The 19,167-nt window shown below is 49.4% G+C and overlaps 2 protein-coding genes across 4 annotated transcripts; both read left to right on the plus strand.

The window, feature by feature from the left end:
* The first annotated feature begins 1,099 nt into the window (after positions 1 to 1,099).
* On the plus strand, positions 1,100 to 15,540 carry Mpv17 (mitochondrial inner membrane protein MPV17). Of its 3 annotated transcripts, XM_021635386.2 has the most exons (9): positions 2,134 to 2,182; positions 2,528 to 2,632; positions 2,707 to 2,781; positions 11,414 to 11,529; positions 11,957 to 12,049; positions 12,131 to 12,226; positions 12,394 to 12,426; positions 12,642 to 12,694; positions 15,187 to 15,540. In XM_021635386.2, exons 2-9 carry the CDS (start codon positions 2,626 to 2,628, stop codon positions 15,254 to 15,256), a joined length of 543 nt encoding a protein of 180 aa, XP_021491061.1. In that variant the 5' UTR covers positions 2,134 to 2,182; positions 2,528 to 2,625; the 3' UTR covers positions 15,257 to 15,540. The 3 variants fall into 3 exon arrangements, with proteins under 3 accessions (XP_021491063.1, XP_021491062.1, XP_021491061.1); XM_021635387.2 differs by lacking the exon at positions 2,528 to 2,632 and having other exon boundaries at positions 1,102 to 2,182; XM_021635388.2 differs by lacking the exons at positions 2,528 to 2,632; positions 2,707 to 2,781 and having other exon boundaries at positions 1,100 to 2,182.
* A 2,418-nt stretch (positions 15,541 to 17,958) lies between these two features.
* Positions 17,959 to 18,831, plus strand: Ucn (urocortin). Its single transcript, XM_021635414.2, has 2 exons — positions 17,959 to 18,087; positions 18,342 to 18,831. Exon 2 carries the CDS (start codon positions 18,350 to 18,352, stop codon positions 18,740 to 18,742), a length of 393 nt encoding a protein of 130 aa, XP_021491089.1. The 5' UTR covers positions 17,959 to 18,087; positions 18,342 to 18,349; the 3' UTR covers positions 18,743 to 18,831.
* Positions 18,832 to 19,167: the final 336 nt, after the last annotated feature.

The raw sequence follows: 19,167 nt of genomic DNA on the forward strand, positions 1-19,167 counted from the left end.
ATCTTAATAGAGTCCTCTTGTGGATAGCTGCACCTCACATGACTGTGATACTGCCTCAAAAACAAGCAGTTCCAGGGATGTGAAATCGCCAAATCAGTTGTGGAACACTTAGGAGTATAGGCTGAAGTTTGGGAGGAAGTAGTTAGACCATCTTAGGAAATAGGAAACAGGTAGCTTGCTTCCCCTTGGAGGAGATGCAGTCTAGATTAGTATGGCCCGAAACAAAACCTAGACTTTAGAGCACTCAAGACTGGTCTGTTATATCTGGGAACAGCTTTTTACCTGAGTAGATTGGTCAAATGCCAGAAAATCTTTGAGAAACAAGTAGCTCATTCCTCTTCCTATACGGAAGAAGAAGCAAAGCTGTGGGAAACTCAGGTCCTCAAGCAGCAGAAGGACCACAACCTGTGTTGGTGTTAGAAGCCAAGTGTTGTACCACTCTGTTGTGATCCAGCTCAGGCTGTGTCGGGTTTGCTTTTTGAACTAATAAAGAAGTGCCTTCCATTGCAGAGAAGCTTGGCTCATCCTGCAGAGCAACCCCATGACACAGCACATCCATGTTTCCCTATTTCCAGCGGTAGAGAAGGTGGGGCCCGGGAAGTACAGGCTGAGGCTGTAGGCTGCTGCCCCCAGCTCTGTTCATTTTCCTTTCCCACAAACGTTTTCTCAGTCCATCTTTCTTCCTTCTTAGAATATTTACTTTATATTCCGTTAGTTCTAGTTCTTCCTTTCCTTTGTGCTTTAGTCTGTTGCCTTCTCCAGTTGCCACTTTCCATCACCTAAATCCTGTTCATCCTTCAAGATCCTATCTCAGGGCTGGGGTAGAGCTCAGTGGAAGAGCATGTGCTTAGCATATACAAGACCCTTGGAAGGTTCAGTTCCCACCCACCCCGTACTTCCCTCCAAAACTACCCAGGTCAAATTTTACTAAGGAACTTTTCATATTTCTCCAGTGGTGGTGAGAGGGGAAGTCTGTGTGTTCCAGAGGAGAAGGTGGGATGGATAAGTGGTATTAAGCATTTGCTCTGTTTTGGGGTGCTTTCCGTACATTTACTGAGCCCAGTGAGGTAGGTACTATTTTATGTAATGATGATTAGCTTTTGAGAGGTTAAACAGTCTAAATAAGGTCACAAAACTACTGAAAACTGGCACTGGGATTTGAATCCATATACTCTTGATTTAAAATACCTTTCCAGTCTTGTACATTTGGTCTCCTGTTACATCTACTAGTGAAATTCCTTTAGCATGCTCTGAACACAGGAATCTGAATTCTCCTGAATCCTTACTCTGTCTAGTAGCTAAATAGGATTCCTCCTTCGCTAATCAAACGGGAATTGAGTAAATGAGCTTGGTGGTGGGCAGATGGAGAGCAGGGAAGTTGACTTTTCTCAAGACTTGGGAACGTATACGTTCTTACCTGTCCAGGAAGGGTATTTGTAGGGAGTGGGGTATTACAGCTGGAGGGAGACCAAGATTTCCGTAACTAGTTTTCAAACACCTGCATGCCTCTGCGTAGACTCGAGAAACACATTTCACACAGAACAGCCGGGCACGGTGGAACATGCCTGTAATCCCAGAGGCAGAGGCAGGCAGGGCCTTTCTGAGCTACAAAGCGAGTCCGTGACAGCCGAGGCCACACAGAAACCCTGTCTTGAAAAGCAACCTCCATTGGATCCCTGTTGTACGTCCCTAGAATCTGAGGAGCCGGAATGGAAAAACTGCAAGCCAGTCATCTAACGCTCATGACCAAGGCTGAGCAGTCCCAGTTAAAAAACTCACGGGCGCTCTCATATTTCTGTTGAAAAACATTTCACACAGAAGTTCCGGTACGAGAACAAAAACAATTTCTGCCCCATTCGGGGCTTACAGTTGACTCTGAGGTACAACACAGACAAAACATGTGAACTAAACCAGCATTCATGTTTGCGAACTAAGAAGGGCGTCCACACCGCTCCAGGGTACAGGAAGCACAGACTGGGTGTGTCCACGTGAAGGGCTTCCCACTACTAGGTGGCTCTCTGAGCCGCCTTCCAACGGGTATCAAAGGACCCAGCCACTTCCATTTCTCCCGGATGATAAGCGGCGCAGGCAGACGGAAGGGGCGGGGCTAGAAACGGAAGTTCCTGAGCCCGCAGCGGTCACGATCACGTGGGAAAAGGTTCTAAGCATAGCTGGCACTCAGGTGAGTGGAGGGTTCTTTGCAATCACTGATTTGAAGCGCTGTGTGCCATGAGCTCCTGCCAGTTATGAGACCTTACAGACCCAGGTCGTTGGCTTATTTCCGGTGTGGAGTTGCACTCAGAAAGGGTGTGGTTTAATTCCAACTGAGTCTGAATTGTAGACCTATCCCGTTTACTTGAGGGATGGGACCCAGACTCTAGTTGGAAGCCACAGTTAGCCTAATCCCATGAGTGGTCTGGATCAAGACTGGAGGCCTCCCAGCCAGCCTTGCTTCAAGACCGGATTTGGGGAGGCAGAGGCAGCTTCCAGGAGTTCTAAAAGTTACCCAAGACCGCCTCTTCTCCAGGTGTAAAGTGACGATGATGCAGGGCACTGCCCAGTAAGCAGCCTTTCTGAGGCCTCTTGTCACTTGCAGATTTTGGAAGTGAGAGTGAGCCTAAGGAAATGGCAGGTGTGTTCTTCACTGTGTGTGTGGGGGGGAGTGGGCGGGGCCAGTGGGAGTGACTTGTCCTCTTGGTTTGACAGGAGGCATGGCACTCTGGCGGGCGTACCAGAGGGCCCTGGCTGCACATCCGTGGAAAGTCCAGATTCTGACCAGTGGTGAGTGTCTCTCTAGAACCAGGTGTAATTAGAGCGGGCAGATTTGAGGCAGAAGAGGCCCGAATTTCCTCCTGTTTAGCCCTTGGAGGAGCTGACTTTCTCTCATCCCAAACTATTCTGTTTTGGAGTGAGGTCCCAAAACTATTCCTAAGAGATACATCGTAGAGAGATGGCTCAGAGGATAACAGCACTGCTCTGTGGAAGACTCAGCACCCATGTCAGTAGCTCCAGGGGGATCTGTCTCCTCCAGCCACCTGTGGCACCTGCGCTCGCTTGCACAACCACCCTCCCCACACAATTTAAAATAACAGTGAAAGAGACACATAGTCTGTCCAGTAAGACTAAGTTCTCAGGCTGGAGAGATGGCCTAGTTAAAAGCACTGTCTGTTCTTCCAAAGGACTCGGGTTCGGTTCTCAATACCCACATGGCAGCTCACAACTGTCTGTAACTCCAGTTCCAAGGCATCTGACATCATTACACTAATGTACATAAAATAAAATTAAATAAGTTATTTTTTAATTTAATGTAATTATTATTTTTTAAATATATTTATTTATGTATATGAGAGATTTAGCTGAATGTACACGTGCATGACAGAACAGAGCATCAGATCCCATTATAGATGGTTGTGAGCCACCAGGTGGTTGCTGGGAATTGAACTCAGGACCTCTGGAAGAGCAGCCAGTACTCTTAACCTCTGAGCCATCTCTACAGGCCAATTTTAATTTTTTTTAAAAGACTAAAAGTCCTCAAATCTAAGTTAAAAAAAAAATTTTTTTTTTTTTTTTTTCAAAACAGGGTTTCTCTGTGTGGCCCTGGCTGTCCTGGACTTGCTTTGTAGCCAAGGCTGGCCTCAAACTCACAACGATCCGCCTGCCTCTGCCTCCCTGAGTGCTAGGATTAAAGGTGTGCACCACCATGTTATTTTTTGGTTTTTCTAGAAAGGGTTTTTCTGTGTATCCCTGGCTATCCTGGAACTTACTCACTCTGTAGAGCCACCTACCTCTCCTAAGTGCTGGGATTAAAGAAGTGTGCCACTATCGCCTGGCTAAGCAGTTTGTAGTCCATTTTTTCTTTTCTTTTTTTTTTTTTAAAGATATTTATTATGTGTACAATGCTTGTTCTGTCTGCATGTATGCCTGCATCATTATAGATGGTTGTGAGCCACCATGTGGGTGCTGGGAATTGAACCCAGGACCTTTGGAAGAGCAACCAGTGCTCTTAACCTCTGAGCCATCTCCCCAGCCCCCAAGCAGTCCATTCTTAAAAGCATTTCGCTGAGGAGACCCCTACGTTGGCAAGCTAAATGTTTTCCTCCTACATTTTATAGTGTGCCAAGCACATTGTATACAGGCATTGTATCATAGGAGCCTCCAAAGGTCTGTTAGTGAGAAAGAGCTCAAATTACAAGTGCTGAAGTAACTTACTCTAGTTTCCTGAGTATTTTTTATTGTGAAATGTACAAAATAGTAATGAATCTGAAGTTTAAATACTGTTGAGCCTGAATGCTTCTGAATCAGTACCCGGCTTTGGGACGCTCTGATCCCTCTTCGCGGTTCAAATATTCCACTTTTTTTTATTTCACTTTTATTTTTAGACAAGAGTCACACACTAGCCCAGGCTGACCTGGAATTCACTGTGTAGCCAGACTGGCCTTGAACTTGCAGCAGTACCAGCTCAGCCTCCTGAACGCTGAAATTACAAGCTTGAGCCACCAGAGCTGGCTAGATGACCACTTTCCTGAGATTAGCCTACAGAGTGGTTTTGCTTTTCTTACTTACATATCCTCAGTCTACTAACATACTCCATGTCCAGTGAGGAAATAGCAGCCTCACAGAGCCCCTCCAGGTTCCTCCTGTGTCTGTTTCCACCTTCCTTTTGCTAGTCAGCTAGTACAAGGGGACAGGCCAGGGGGCAGCAGCAGGCCTCTCATCATCAGAGTCGTGAAGTGGGTGATCAGGTCATAAACACGTCTTGCCTGTGTTTGGAGAAAGAATCCATGTTCTAAGGAGGTCTGTGGGCTTCTGAGAGGAAAGAGGGAGACGAGGGTAGAACACCGGTTCTGATAACCAAAGAGCCCTACGTTAGCATCAGAAACCACACGCCTGGCTAGGAGGTGGACTCTTGTACTCCGCCCTGGCCCCTCGATAGCATCCTGCGCCCATCCGCCTCTTGTCCTCAGAGTGTCCGGCCCGCATGACTCACCTGGCTCGGTGTGTGGTGACTCACGCCGGACTGTGTGGCTATGATGGGAACTGACACGCTGGGCCCTTTGCCCAGCCTCAGATTCCCTCAGGGCCCCTAGAGGCCAGATAGAAGGTCCCCCCTTGCAGCCATCAAAAATGCAGAGAAAAGGGCAGTCCTGTTCCCCTGCCTAAATGACCCATAGCTGACAAAGGCAGGAACTAAAGCTCCAAGGGGCACAAACGCAGAAATGTGCCCCTCTGGGGTTTCGGGACTGCCTGTGCTCAGGTCTTAATTAGCATGGTCTCCTGTGCACATTTCTCCTGAAACTGCGGCATCTTCACTTGGTCCTGACGCACCTGTGGCCTCTCAGCCTTTCTCTCAGATTTTTCCTTCCTTGCCGGCAGGGTATTTAGACCAACCTACATATAAAGGTTTGGGGTGGGCTTGGCTCACCTAACCCTTTGGACTGTTTTCAGAGCACAGTGGCTCCAGAGGTCCCTTGGGATAGCTCACATTGGGAAGCAGAACAGAGATTTCAGACTTGGAACTAGAAGGCCAAGATCTGAATCTCAGGGCATCGCACTTAGTAGCTGCTTAATTAGTCCACGTCAATAAACCTCTTTGGGCCTCAGTTTCCTCATTTAGAACTTAAAAGGTCAGTTATGGGACTTATCTCTGAGAAGAAGCTCTGGAAGTGTTATTTATTTGCTCACAGTACCAAAGGTGGAAGCTACAGCCTCACAAATGCCAGGCAAGAACCACACTCTCCGGACAATGCGCCTATCCTTTTGTACTTTTTTTTTTTTTTACATTATTTATTGTGTATGTGTCTGAGTGCACACATGTATTGCATGTGTGAAGTCAGTTCTTTCCTGGAACTGACTGCAACTTTTTTTTTTAATATTTTATTTTATTTTTTAGATTTATGTATACAATGTTCTGTCTGCGTGTGCACCTGCAGGCCAGAAGGGGGCACCGGATCTCGTTATAGATGGTTGTGAGCCACCATGTGGTTGCTGGGAATTGAACTCAGGACCTCTGGAAGAGCAACCAACCAGTGCTCTTAACCTCTGAGCCATCTCTCCATCCCTGACTTGAACTTTTTAAATGTACAATAAACTCAAGGAGTTGGCCCTTCCTGTGATTATTAGAAACCTGTGTATAGCAAGCTCCTCTTTTTGTTGATGTTTATTTGTTTTTGTTTTTCTGAGACAAGATTTCTCTGTGTAGCCCTGGCTGTCCTGGACTGTCTTTGTAGAGCAGACTGGCCTCAAACTCACAGAGATCTACCTGCCTCTGCCTCCTGAGTCCTGGGATTAAAAGCATGTGACACCACTGCCTGGTCCAGCTGGTTATTTTCAATCAGAATCTCACTGCGTAGCTCAGGCTGGTCCTGAACTCATCAGTCCTCCCACCACATCCTTGTAAGTACCTAGATTATAGGCTTGTGCATGCCCGGGTTGTGGATATGCATCTAAGCCTTCTTGTTCCAAAAAGCAGGGCCTGAAACTTATCTGCAGGTTAGAAGGTAATCCTTCCAAAGGGTAAGAGGAAGAGTATGAAGGATGCATTATTAAATCGGCTCCTTTTCAGGGCTTCTTGTGGCTCCATACTTTGGAACTGAATAAGAAGCAATTTGAAATGCCTTCTCAGATGAAGAATCATTTCTGGAAGAGAGACCTTCACCCACCAGCCTCTATTCCACACTGTTCGGCATTTCACCCCAGGGAGCACTCTACTCCTCTCTACTACCTGTTCACATACATGTAGTCCCCAGAGGCATTAGCGGTGAGACCCTGAAGGAAGGCTGTCTCTTTCTACTGCAGTAATGATCCAGCGGAAGTGTGTAATGCTCCAGTCACGACCTGGGCAGTCTGGGGAAGAGGTTGACTGTGTGTTCTGCAGAGTCTGAGTCAGCTTCATCCCTTCCTTTCTGGAGGGCTCTTCCAGTCTCTAGTGGGCCCAGAGCCCAGGGCCCGCGTCCATCCATTGCACGCCACCCAAGCAGCTAAACTGTAGGCACTGCTTTCCCTGGAACCTGACTTGAGCCAGAGTGTGACTCACAAGCCTTGGTACTGCAGAAAGGGAAACTGAGGCATAAGCAAGGTATGGCATGCACTTAGGCGTCATATGGTCAGTTCTAGAGCTGGCATTAGAATCTAGGGCACTGCTTCCTGTACTTGAGGTACTGGGGCCGCAGGACACTGAGTGCCAGCCCAGTTGGTCTGGGTTTAAACATGACAAGCTGCAGAACTGGCCGCTTTATCTTATTTTCTTCAGCGGGATACATGTGGACAGGAGTGAACTAAGCGTTTGGACCAGTCCCAGGGAATACTCAGCCCCTTCTCAAAAGAGTGTCAGCTGCCTCTGGGTCCTGGATCAGGTCAAGCTCCTGCCCCAGCCAGCCCTCCCCCCCCCCCCCAGTCTGCAGCACTGCTGGATCCGTGCCAGGAATATCTGTACCTGCAGACCCCACCTTCCATCCTTAAAGGCATACCTCCTGTCACTTTTCCAGGAAGCCACTTTCTGCCCATCTGCATTCTCATCTTCCATCAGCGAGCGCTTTATTTTCTTATACATAGATGGTTTACAAAATCAAGTGCAGGAACAAAGGGAAGCAAAGGATTTGGCTCTACTTGTGCCTTGGAAGAGAGTGGGAAAGTTGGGGCTTTTCCATTGATAGGCAGGGTATGGTCTCAAATAGATCAGTCACCAGAGCCAAACATCTCTTTCCCCCCACCCCCTGGGTCCAGTGGGGAGTGACGAATGAGGACTGGCACCTACCCAGAGGCATGATGTCATACTCAGAACCAGTGTCTTCTCGCTAGGCTCTGTGCCCAGCTTGGCTTTGGGGCACCACTTCCCAGCAACCCCTCGTTCCGTCCCACGATGGGTCTGGGCATTATGTGTTTTGAGGTTTCCAGCTCCAACTCTCAAGTCCAGGGAGAGAGGAACCATATCCCAACACTATCCTAGTTGACCAGACGGTGCCCTCGAAGTCTCTCAGAGGTTGGGTGGTTCGGATGTTTCCATTCTGATCTGGAGAAAATAGGATAAAGAGTTTGGATGTTCGAGTCCTTCCTGTTGAAGGCTCACCTGGACCAGGGATGCAGGCCTTGCGCTTGACCTTTGCCAAAGTCTTCAGACATCCTGGAGTTACTGCAGGTCCAGTGGTCATAATCTATGAGCAGAAGGCAAACTTCCAGATACCCCAGCCGCCTGCTGTCTAGGAACCAGAGACACTCTGAATACAAGCAGAGATTATGGCATGGACTAACCCCTAAAACAACCTATAAGAAGGGGGCCCAACCAGGCATGGTGGCCCACACCTGTAATCCCAGCCCTCTGGGAGGCAGAAGCAAATGGATCTCTGAGTTTGAGGCTAGCCTCGTCTACAAAGTGAATCCTTGACAGCCACGGCTACACAGAGAAACCCTGTCTCAAAAAAAAAAAAAAAAAAAATTAAAAAAGGGGAGAACCCACTTACCGTTGTGGATACCATAAAGAGTCCATTTTCATTGCTAAAAAAGGCTTCCAAAACCATGGAACTTGGCTTTTTATTCCAGTTCTGCCTTTAGCTCATATGACTAAAGCTATAAGCTGTGAAGAGAGAAAATATGTACATCTCTAGTTCCCAAGAATATTGCTGCCTGCCCTTCCTGTGGGTAACAAGGAATAGAGGTGATAGAAGTCTGGGGAATGAAGCAGAAGTTTGTGAGTACTTAGTAAGATTCTTAATGCTTTAAATGTGCGTATGTGCACCACATCTATGCCTGGTGCCCCCAGAGATCAGAAGACGCCACTGGATCTCCTGAAACTGGAGTTAGAAATGGTTGTAGGCTGCTGTGTGAGTGCTGGGGACCTAACCCAAGTCCTCTGCGAGAACTGTGAGTGCTAACAACTACTGAGCCATTTCTCCATCCCCTGCTGTGTTTGGTCTGTCTTCTCTCTCTCTCTTTCCTTCCTTCCTTCCTTCCTTCCATTTTTATTGTTTTGTTTGAGACAGGGTCTCACCACATATCCCTGCCTGGCCTAGAACTCACAATGTAGACCAGGCTCTCTTTGACTTTAAATAATCCTTGTGTCTCTGCCTCCCAAGTGCTGAGGTTACAGGTATGTGCCACCATACCTGCTCAGGAAACATTTTTGATACGTGGTCCCTTTGGGGCATTATGTGGGTAAGAGCCTTTGATAGCCCATAGCCTCTGAGCCTGCCTCTGCCTATGCTCTGACCTCCTTGCTCCCCTGGCTCAAATTGATCCAAACTGTACTCCCTACTAGGCCACTTCATTCCTCCAAGACTCCTTAGTTAGTGGACATATGGCTACTTGCTTCCCAGACATCCTGTGAGGATTAATTGATTCCTTTGTGAACTGTCACCATTTAATCAAAGTGGACTGTTGTCCCTTCATTGCCCAAATGCCTTCAGACTTCTCAGGGTCATTTTTCCCTTTATGCATGGCTGAAGTAGCCCAGGAGAGAGAGCTGAAGAGAGCTCTGAACACAGCTGATGGCCACATACGGGGAGGGGGTGGGGCAGGGGGAAAGTGTAACTCACTGGGGGCCAGCAGCAGATTCTGGGTTCCCTGACGCCCTAATACTTTGAGCCTGACACATTTCTTCAGGTTGAACATACAGTTCTTCATGCGCTTCCCCAAACAACCTTGTTTGGGGCTGTAAGTTTTTTATTATTTTCTGAACACCTGTTAGGGGCTTGGTTAGGTGTGAGGAATGACAACAAACATGTCTAGGATTCTACATTGGCCACCCTCCATGCCCAGGAATTCTGACCTTGCTCTTGGGGAGGCCATGTCTGACTGTTTAGGGAACTCAGGGGAAGAGAGGCAGTACTGGCTGGAGGGGATGCTGAAGGAGAAGAGGAGCTGCTTTATGGCCAGCTGCCCAAGTCACATAGGTTGCCCATCACCAGCTCTACCTCCTAGCTTTCCCCAGCTGCCTCTGACTAGGTTGCTCTGAGGAAGTGTGTGGAGAGGTGTGGGGGAAGAGCAGAGCTACGTGTGCAGCCAGCATGGACGTCAGAGCCAGTCCCAGAGGAAGGAATGGGGTTGAAGGGTGTGTTTGTCCAGTGCTGATTGAGGGCATGGGGACATGGTGGATTCGGAGCTAGAGGGGACTCTCATTACTCACTGAGCTGGGTGGATGAGCTGGGATCACACGGTCACTCCCAAGCGGCCCTCTTACTGTTTGTTGGAAACCATCACGCCATTATTACAAACCGGGGGCCGTAAATAGTGATGATTCCAATTCTGTCTTGGCTACTAGAGGTGGGTGTTTGTGCAGTTAAGGGGAGGGAAAGCAGGTGCCGAGGTCTGAGAGGAAATGGCTGTAGGTCCTGTTGCCAAGGATGTGAAAGGAAAATCTGGGCTTCTCCTGTGTGTGCAGTAGGTGTCCTGGACGCTTCCTTGTGGAGGACGCTCTTATGTCAATGTCTTCCTGTCTGGCACCATTTAAACACATCTTAGGAAGTTTTCCGTGTTATTTTCTACCAATAAAGATCCCTAAGACTAAAGCAAAAGATGTTGGCCAGAATCTTGCTTTGGGCTGGCAGGAAAGAGACAGTGTTCCTCATTGTCCTGCAGTAATCCTAGACACTGTCAAAAGGACTGTCAAAAGGACAGTGTCTAGGAGTCATGTTACCTGCCTATGCAGTGCCAGCTGCATGAAGCCTTGGACCTTCATTTCCACACCTCCAGAATAAGAGTTCAGGTGGAAAGTTCTAGAAGAACCTTTCAGTTCTGGCCTCTACAGTTCTCAGCCATGGACTGTAGGGTTTCATTCGTCTGCAGTTTCAGCCCTGGTTTCCTTACAACGTACTGTATGGGGCTGGAGAGAGAGCTCAGAGATTAAGAGCACTGGCTGCTCTTCCAAAGGTCCTGGGTTCAATTCCCAGCAACCACATGGTGGCTCCCAACCATCTATAATGAGATCTGGTGCCCTCTTCTGGCAATGCAGGCACACATGCAGACAGAACACTGTGTACACCATAAATAAATAAATCTATAAACAAAACAAAAACAAAAACCAACTTACTGTACATTCATAGCTCCTGGCCTCCTCAACACAGTTCTTGTGTCTGTCTCTATGCCCTGCCCCCCTCCCCCAACTTCCTTCATGGTTTGTGGTCTCACGATGCACAATGACTAGCGTGGGATTCCCTATGTATCCCAGGCTGTCCTTAAACTCATAGCAATTCTACCCCTGCCTCCCAAGTAGACATGCACCACCACAGCCCCTGTCATCCCCATGTCCAGTAAGACGCATGAGAGATGTAACCATCCTTGAGGAGCAGGGGCCTTCAAGGCAGCGAGGAGAGGCTGGCCGTTTGCCAGGACGCAGCCCTGGGTCTCAAAGTGCCGAGCCTCATTTGGTCAGCAGCCTCACCTTTAGGGGTGTGTCCTGACAACACCTATGTCCCCTGCACAGGGTCACTGATGGGCCTAGGTGACATTATCTCACAGCAGCTGGTGGAGAGGAGGGGCCTCCAGGAGCACCAGACACGCCGGACCCTGGTCATGGTATCCCTGGGCTGTGCCTTTGTGGTAAGTTCTGCTTTGGGTGGGTCTGCAGTACCTCGGGCAGTGGAATTCACCGTCTGCCGTCCTGTAGTTTTCATTTGCCTCTCACCCCTAGGCCAGCCTGTTCCCTCTTTTGGTCTTAGAGTCCGGACTTCCTCAGGAGTTGGTTTCTGCTGCCCGGGGGAGGAGCTTTATGATATAAAAAGCCAAGGGTCGGGGCTGGAGAGATGGCTCAGAGGTTAAGAGCACTGCTTGCTCTTCCAGAGGTCCTGAGTTCAATTCCCAGCAACCACATGGTAGCTCACAACCATCTATAATAAAATCTGGTGCCCTCTTCTGGCATTCAGGTGTACATGCAGGCAGAACACTGTATAAACAATTAAAAAAAAAAAACAAAAAAACAAGGGTCTGTCACTTGTGGCCTGCCGCCCGCCCTGTCTTTCACTCTCAGGGGCCCATACTTGGAGGCTGGTACAGGATTCTGGACCGCTTTATCCCCGGCACCACCAAGGTAGATGCTCTGAAGAAGACGTTGTTAGATCAGGTAAGCTATGGGAGCTGGGGAGGAGAGCCTGGCTGGGGCGGTGGGCGAGCTTGGAGTTTTCACTTAATTTCTCTTCCGTAGGGGGTCTTTGCCCCATGCTTTTTAGGCTGCTTCCTCCCAACGGTAGGGGTACTCAATGGAATGTCAGCCCAGGACAATTGGGCCAAACTACAGCGTGTGAGTGGATCCGTGGCTGCCCCAAGGGAAGGAGACATACAGGGGGTGGGGGTCCCAGTGGGCATGCCTTCTTGGAATAGAGTCTGTGTGTGACAGGCTCAGACAGGCAGGGGTGTGGCAGCTGCTTGCATATGGAAGCGTTAACTGTCCCCTCCCTGTCTTTGCAGGACTACCCTGATGCCCTCATCACCAACTACTATGTAAGAGTTGACCCCTCCACTGGCTCTTCTGCCTCCTGTAGTCCAGAAACGCCCCGAGATTGGGGCCCTCGCAGCATAAGAATCCCTCTATGAGGATCGCTCTCTCATTCCCCACTTGAGCCTTTTCTTATGTGGACTGTAGAGTGGGGCCAGGCAGGACAGGGAGTCGGGGTCAGGTAGGGGACACCCCTGACCTTCCCATCTTCTTCTTGCAGCTCTGGCCCGCTGTGCAGTTAGCCAACTTCTACCTGGTGCCCCTGCATTACAGGTACTACAGATCCCCCCTCACCCCTGAAGGGGGAGCCCTGCTTCCCGGTTGGAGATAAGACGGTAGTCACCTCAACCCCACTGGGTTCCCTGTTTGGTGGCTCACCTGCAGGGCCTGGCTGCGGTACCCTGGCAGCCAAAGCTAGACAGAAAGGAAGACACAAAGCTTAAGTAGGAACCATGCCTGGTTAGCTCACTGTGGAAGACTGTTCTGTCCTAGTAATACAGCTTGGTGCCGAACTGCAATTAAAAAAATTAAAAAGAGGGCTGGAAAGATGGCTCGGAGGTTAAGAGCCCTGGCTATTCTTCTAAAGGTCCCAAGTTCAATTCCCAGCAACCACACGATGGCTCACAACCATCTATAGTGGGATCTGGTGCCCTCTTCTGGCGGGCAGGCAGAACACTATATAAATAATTAAAAATAAATAAATAAATATTTAAAAAAATTTTTTTTTAAAAAAGTTCTGGAGAAATGGTTCAGTGATTAAGAGAACTTGCTGCTCTTTCAGAGGACTGAAGTTCTATTCCCAGCACACATATGATAGCTCACAACTATATGTAACTCCAGTTCCAGGGGATCCTACACCCTATTCGACCTCTATGGGCACTGTAAACCCATACATGCAGGCAAAATACCCATAAACATAAAATAAAATAAGTAAATCTAGAATAAAAAACTTAAGAGTGGCATTCAGAGGGGCTGGAAAAAGGCTCACAGATGAGGATCTCTAGAGCACAAGAAAATATGAAAGTGCTCAGAGTCACGTGGTTGACATTTGCACAAACAGCTTAGATAAAAAGAATGCAGACTTGTGGGCTAAGTCCTAAACATCCGGGTCTTTGGTAGCACTCTCTGAAACCAAAGCAAGGTCAGCCGAGTCACACCTGTAATCCCAACACTGGAGAGACAGATGCAGGTGGATATCTGTGACTAAGGCCAGCCTGGTCTACAGAGTGAGTTCCAGGACAGCCGGAGCTACATAGACAGACCTTGTCTCAAAAAACAAACAAACAAACAAAAGACTAAAGCAAGGTTATTTTAAAGGAGATCAGCCAGTCAGAGTAGCTCATGCTGAAAACCCCAGCACTTAGGAGGTAGAAGCAGGAAGGCCGGAAGCTCTGAGCCCTCCTGACACATGTTAGATCCTGACTCAGAAACTTGATTTATTTATCTGTGTATGATGTCTGGCCTGCACAAGTGTATGTGCACCCATGTATGCCTGGCGCCCGTGGAGGTCAGGAGAGGATGTCAGAGCCCCTGGAGCTGAATTGACAGACAGGTGTAAGCCACAATACAGGCGCTGGGAACCAAACCCGGGTCCCCTGCAAAAGCAGTTAATGTTCTTGATCACTGATCTATTTCTCCAGCCACTCCGAAAAACTTTTTAAAGATAAAATATATTTCAATAGATAAAGTAGCATAAATTAAAAATGAGTACAGTATTTAATATTTTTTATTTTTATTGTGTTTTTGGGTAAGATTTAAAAAAAAAAAATGCTGGGTGGTGCATGCCTTTAGTCCCAGCACTTAGAAGTAAAGACAGTTGGATCTCTGTAAGTTTGAGGCCAGCCTGATCTTCATATCAAGTTTCTAGGATATCCAAGGCTCCACAGTCAGACCCTGTCTCAAATCAAACAAATAGATTGTGTGTGTGTGAGAAGATGCACGGACACCAAAAAAATGGCATCAGAATCTCTGGAAGCAGAGTTATAGACCATTGTGAGCTGAAGATGTGGATATTGGGAACCAGACTTGGCTCTTCTGCAAAGGCCAAGCATTAGAGTGCAAGCTTGTTACCCTAACATTAAAGAGTCAGAGGCAGGAGGGGCAGGAGCTCAAGACTGTCTCAGTGACATAGTGACGACAAAAGTTCAAGGTTAGCTAGCCTGGGCTATATGAGAGCCTGAGAATAAATAAATCACATATATTAATATATATGATTCATATATATACATATATATGAAAGAAGGTGGCTTTATATGGCAGGCAGTGCATTATTTTTAGAAATGAAGTCTTGGCTGATGGAAGCTGTACAGATATATTTGGAAAGGTCTAGGTAGAGGCACTGATGGCGAGTCATTTGTTGACAGAGAACCGCTGGTGGGCTGGTGAGGTGACTCAGTGGGTAGGAGCCCTTGCTGCCAAGTGACCTGAGTTCATTCCTTGGAACCCATTGGTGGAGGAGAGGACCAGCTCCCCAGAGTCGCCCTCTGACCTCCACGCGCATGTATACACACATACACAAAGCTAGTGAGTAAAGGCTGTGAGCTGTGGGGCTCCCAGCTCTTAAGCTCTGAGGCCTTCATCTGAGAGGCAGGGCTCTGAGCTAGAGCAAGACCGAGCTAGTCTTCCCTTGGTCCGAACTATACAGTCCCTCCTCCACAGGGCTCAGAGGAATGAGACCCAAATCTGGAACTTCTTGAGTAAGTCCGTTTGCATTACTCTCCCTTCCCTGCCACCCTCCTCTTCACAGCAGTATTCCTGTCCCTTAGGCTGGCTGTTGTCCAGTGTGTTGCTGTCGTCTGGAACTCCTATCTATCCTGGAAAGCACATCAGCTATAAGCCTGCCTTGTTCCATACTGGCATCACTGCACCTTGACCCTGGAGTGCTTGGACAGCTTCTTCAAAGAGAGCCTATCAGGGCAGGAGCAGGGGCTTGGCTGCTAAGAGCGTAGACTGCTCTGCAAAGGACCCACACTGGGTGGTTCACAACTATCTGCAACTCAAGCTCCAGGAGACCTGATGTCTTCTTCTGGCCTCTGAAGCTCCTGCGCTCACGTGCACATACCCACGCATAGACACGTATTCAAAATTAAGCATACAATAAAAATATTTTTTTAAAAAGAGGGAATCTGTCAGTTTCTGATGTGGAGTTGCTGGTTGGAATAGGATTATCACTCTGAAATGACACATTCACTGTAAGTATAGCTGTTTTTGAAATCACTAAGACCTTCATAATATTACCTGTCACTTTGGCACTTAACTGATGGGGACACACTGAGAATTGTGTCCTTTAGCAATTTTGTCATTGTGTACACATCATGGAAAATACACAAATGGGACTGGAGAGATGGTTCAGTGGTTAAGAGCACTGGTTGCTTTTCCAAAGGACCCAGGTTCGATTCCCAGCACTCAAATGGTAGCTCACAACTGTCTGACTCTTGTTCCAGAGGATCTGATATGGTCACACAAACACACATGCAGGCAAAACACCAATGTACATAAATAAAAAGTATTAAAGAAAAATACAAACAGATGGCAATAGTCAGTTGCAGAATCTCTCAATGCAGAAAGCATGAGGTGTATTCTGCTGCCAAAATAATGTGATACACTGTTTTACGGGGAGCCTTTTTTCTCATGTAAGACATTCTAAAGTAACAGAGGAGACTTACAAGTCAGTAACATTGTCATTTATCATTAGGTTGTATATGCTGCATGTAGTTTCACAAGCTATACTATCATGTTACTGTAAGCCTAGAATAGTCCCACCAGCATCATCGCAAATAAATGAATAATGGACAGAACGTGATAGCTGCTGGGGGCAGTGGCACACACCGGTACTCCCAGCACTCAGGGGGGCAGAGGCAGGCAAATCTCTGTGAGTTCAAGGCCGATCTGGTCTACAAAGTGAGCCCAGGACAGCCAAGGCTACACAGAGAAACCCTGTCAAAAAAAATAATAACTAATGTTGCCAGGTGGTGGGACAGTTGAGCTCTGTTGTTATCTGCAGTCACCATTGTATGTGTTGCCATCGCTGGCTTAAAGGTTGTCACTACGCAGCATGACTTCCAGTATACACTCCACAGATATGGACGATGACCTCGCCAGCTTTACACCCATGTCCCAACAGCTAGCACACATCCCCGCTCTCTATAGACACATCCTTCTGTCCAGCGTTCAGGACTGAATCCAGCCTTGTGCATGCTAGTCAAGAGTTCCAACACCGAGCCACATCCCTACCCTAGAACGGCTGTCACTCTAACTTTTCTAGGTCCTAGTGCCCTTTGAGACTCTCTCAGGGTCTTTAGGCACATAAATGGATTACACTGTTCTGGAATCTGCAGTGGTCATATGTAAGACCGGTCAGAAGATTGCAGACATGTCTGTAACTGGAAGAAAGTGCGGGCTGTTCAAGCCTGGCCTTCATTTATGAAGTTAGATACCGGTGGTTCCAGAAGTTAGGAAACCTGGTCTAGCATGAGTTCAAGGTCAAGCAGGAACTTGGGCCCAAGTTTCTCACTTCCTACCTAGTGATTTTGTTGCTGATGCTGCTGTTTTGGAGACAGGGTTTCTCTGTGTAGCACTGACTATCCTGGAACTCCCTCTGCAGACCAGGCTGTTCTCAAACTCACAGAGATCTGCCTGCCTCTGCCTCCTGAGTGTTGGGATTAAAGGCGTGCGCCATTATCTCTGGGCTCCCTACATAGTGATTTTTTACTAGAAGGTAAAAATGTATAATGATACTATTTCTGTGGTTCCTAGGAAAAAGCTGACCTTGGCAAACTCAGGAGGACAGGCAGGTGTCCTAAGTTCTGAAAGTCAAACTCTTTCTTTCCTTCTTTCTTTCTTTCTTTCTTTCTTTCTTTCCTTCTTTCTTTCTTTTTTTCTTTCTTTCTTCCTTCCTTCCTTCCTTCCTTCTTTTCTTTTTCTCCTCTCTCCCTCTCTCTCTTTCTTTTTTTTTTAGACAGCCCTGACCATCCTGGAACTCTCTTTGTACACCAGTCTGGCCTCGAACTCTCATCGATCATCCTGCCTCTACATCCCAAGTGCTGCGATTAAAGTCATGTGCCACCACGCCAGGCTGCCAAAGAGCCTTTTATGCCATTCTGACACCGCCAAGAATTCTGACAGACCCATTGGGGTGGCTGAGTCCCTGCCAGCAGAGAATTCCTGATCTCAGTTTGGGGACTCGGGAGCCTGCCTAGGGGCTATGTCTAAGCAGCACAGGGCAGACTCTGCTGTGAAGAAGTTCAGAATCACGAACAGCTCCACAGCGGCACCTCTCCCGGTTCTGGACAAGAGAAACCCGGGAGTCGCCTGCTCTGGAGACACCCTGGCTGTTTCGTGTCGGGGAAGAACTCTGTAGCCGGAAGATCAATCTTTCTGGCTCAGCCAGCCTCTCCCTCTACAGCCAGGTTGCTTCCAAAGCCAGCTCTGGGGACACGAAGCCTGTCGTCAGGACGCGCGCCCCTCTGGGGGCTCGAAGGTGCTGGACTCTGAGCTGCCGATTGTCGGTTCCTTGCTGACGTCAGTCGGAGCTGTCCTGTCCTGGCGCTATATAAGGCTGGCGGCGGTCCCGGGACCGACCCCGTGCTCCTCAAGGCGTCTTCAGCCCGTCCCGGGGGACAGAGACTGGAGCTCCGTCTTGCACCGGGCAGAGGCTCCGACAACCTGTGAGTGGTCCGGAGCCACGACCCGGACTCCCTTAGCACCAAGACTCTGTGCTCAGCCCACCCATTGCGACCCGACCCGCCGGGAGGGAAGGAGGGAAAGAAGGGTGGAGCCCCGGCGGCTGGGGCTGGTGGGCACCAGGCTACAGCTGGAGGGTCCGGGCGGGGCCCCTGGGAGTGCGCGAGAAAGGCCCCGTGTCACCTGCAGCCGCTCCAAGCGCACCTCACCCAGTGCCGTCCCCGTGTGTCCCGGGCAGGCGGCAGCATGGGGCAGAAGGGACGCGCCGCGCTCCTGCTAACGCTGCTGCTGCTGGCACGGCTGCGCCCCGGGAGCGGCCAGCGGAGCGCAGCGTCCTCGGCGGCGGCGGCGGCGGCGACCGAGGTCGGGGATCCGCATGTGCGGTGGAGCCCCGGGGCGCGGAACCCAGGCGGCGGCGGCGGCGGCGCGCGCGCGCTCCTCCTGCTGTCAGCCGAGCGCTTCCCGCGCCGCGCGGGCTCCGGGGCGGCGGGCGAGCGGCAGCGACGGAACGACCCTCCTCCGCTGTCCATCGACCTCACCTTCCACCTGCTGCGGACCCTGCTGGAACTGGCTCGGACGCAGAGCCAGCGCGAGCGCGCGGAGCAGAACCGCATCCTATTCGACTCCGTGGGCAAGTGATCCGGCGGCGGGAAGCCTTGACCCTCTCTCCCCTACCTCCCCCGGGGCTGGAGCGCGCACGGTCGGAGCCGGCTCAGTCCCGCGGTGCAGCGCCGCCCGGGGGAGTCGCCCTGAACACTCGGAGTGGCTATTTTTTAATAAAACTGCCCAAGAGCTGAGCCTCTTATCTTCTGTCGTGGAGGGGCGGGGGTGGGAGCACTGGCAACTACGGTAGGTAGGAACCTTTCGGAACGGGGCTTCTGGGGCCGGTAGGAGAGGCAAACATGCTAGGTGGGATGGGAGAGAGATCAGTTAAGTTCTTGCCCCCCGCCCCCCCCGCACCAGATCCTGGAACTCAGAGGTCTGAGACTCCACCCCAGACACCTTTCAGGAGCCCACCCCTAGGGTAAAGGGGGTGCCCGCGACGGGGGAGGGACTGCTATTTC

The sequence above is a fragment of the Meriones unguiculatus genome, chromosome 1 (assembly GCF_030254825.1).
Source record: "Meriones unguiculatus strain TT.TT164.6M chromosome 1, Bangor_MerUng_6.1, whole genome shotgun sequence".
Lineage (NCBI taxonomy): Eukaryota > Metazoa > Chordata > Mammalia > Rodentia > Muridae > Meriones > Meriones unguiculatus.

Excerpts from the sequence above, each read along its gene's own strand:
- Mpv17 (XM_021635386.2), top strand. Across the intron at positions 12,427-12,641 it reads CCCTCATCACCAACTACTAT|CTCTGGCCCGCTGTGCAGTT; the intron begins GTAAGAGTTGAC and ends TTCTTCTTGCAG. Across the intron at positions 12,695-15,186 it reads CTGGTGCCCCTGCATTACAG|GCTGGCTGTTGTCCAGTGTG; the intron begins GTACTACAGATC and ends CCTGTCCCTTAG.
- Ucn (XM_021635414.2), top strand. The coding sequence starts at position 18,350 with ATGGGGCAGAAGGGACGCGCCGCGCTCCTGCTAACGCTGCTGCTGCTG.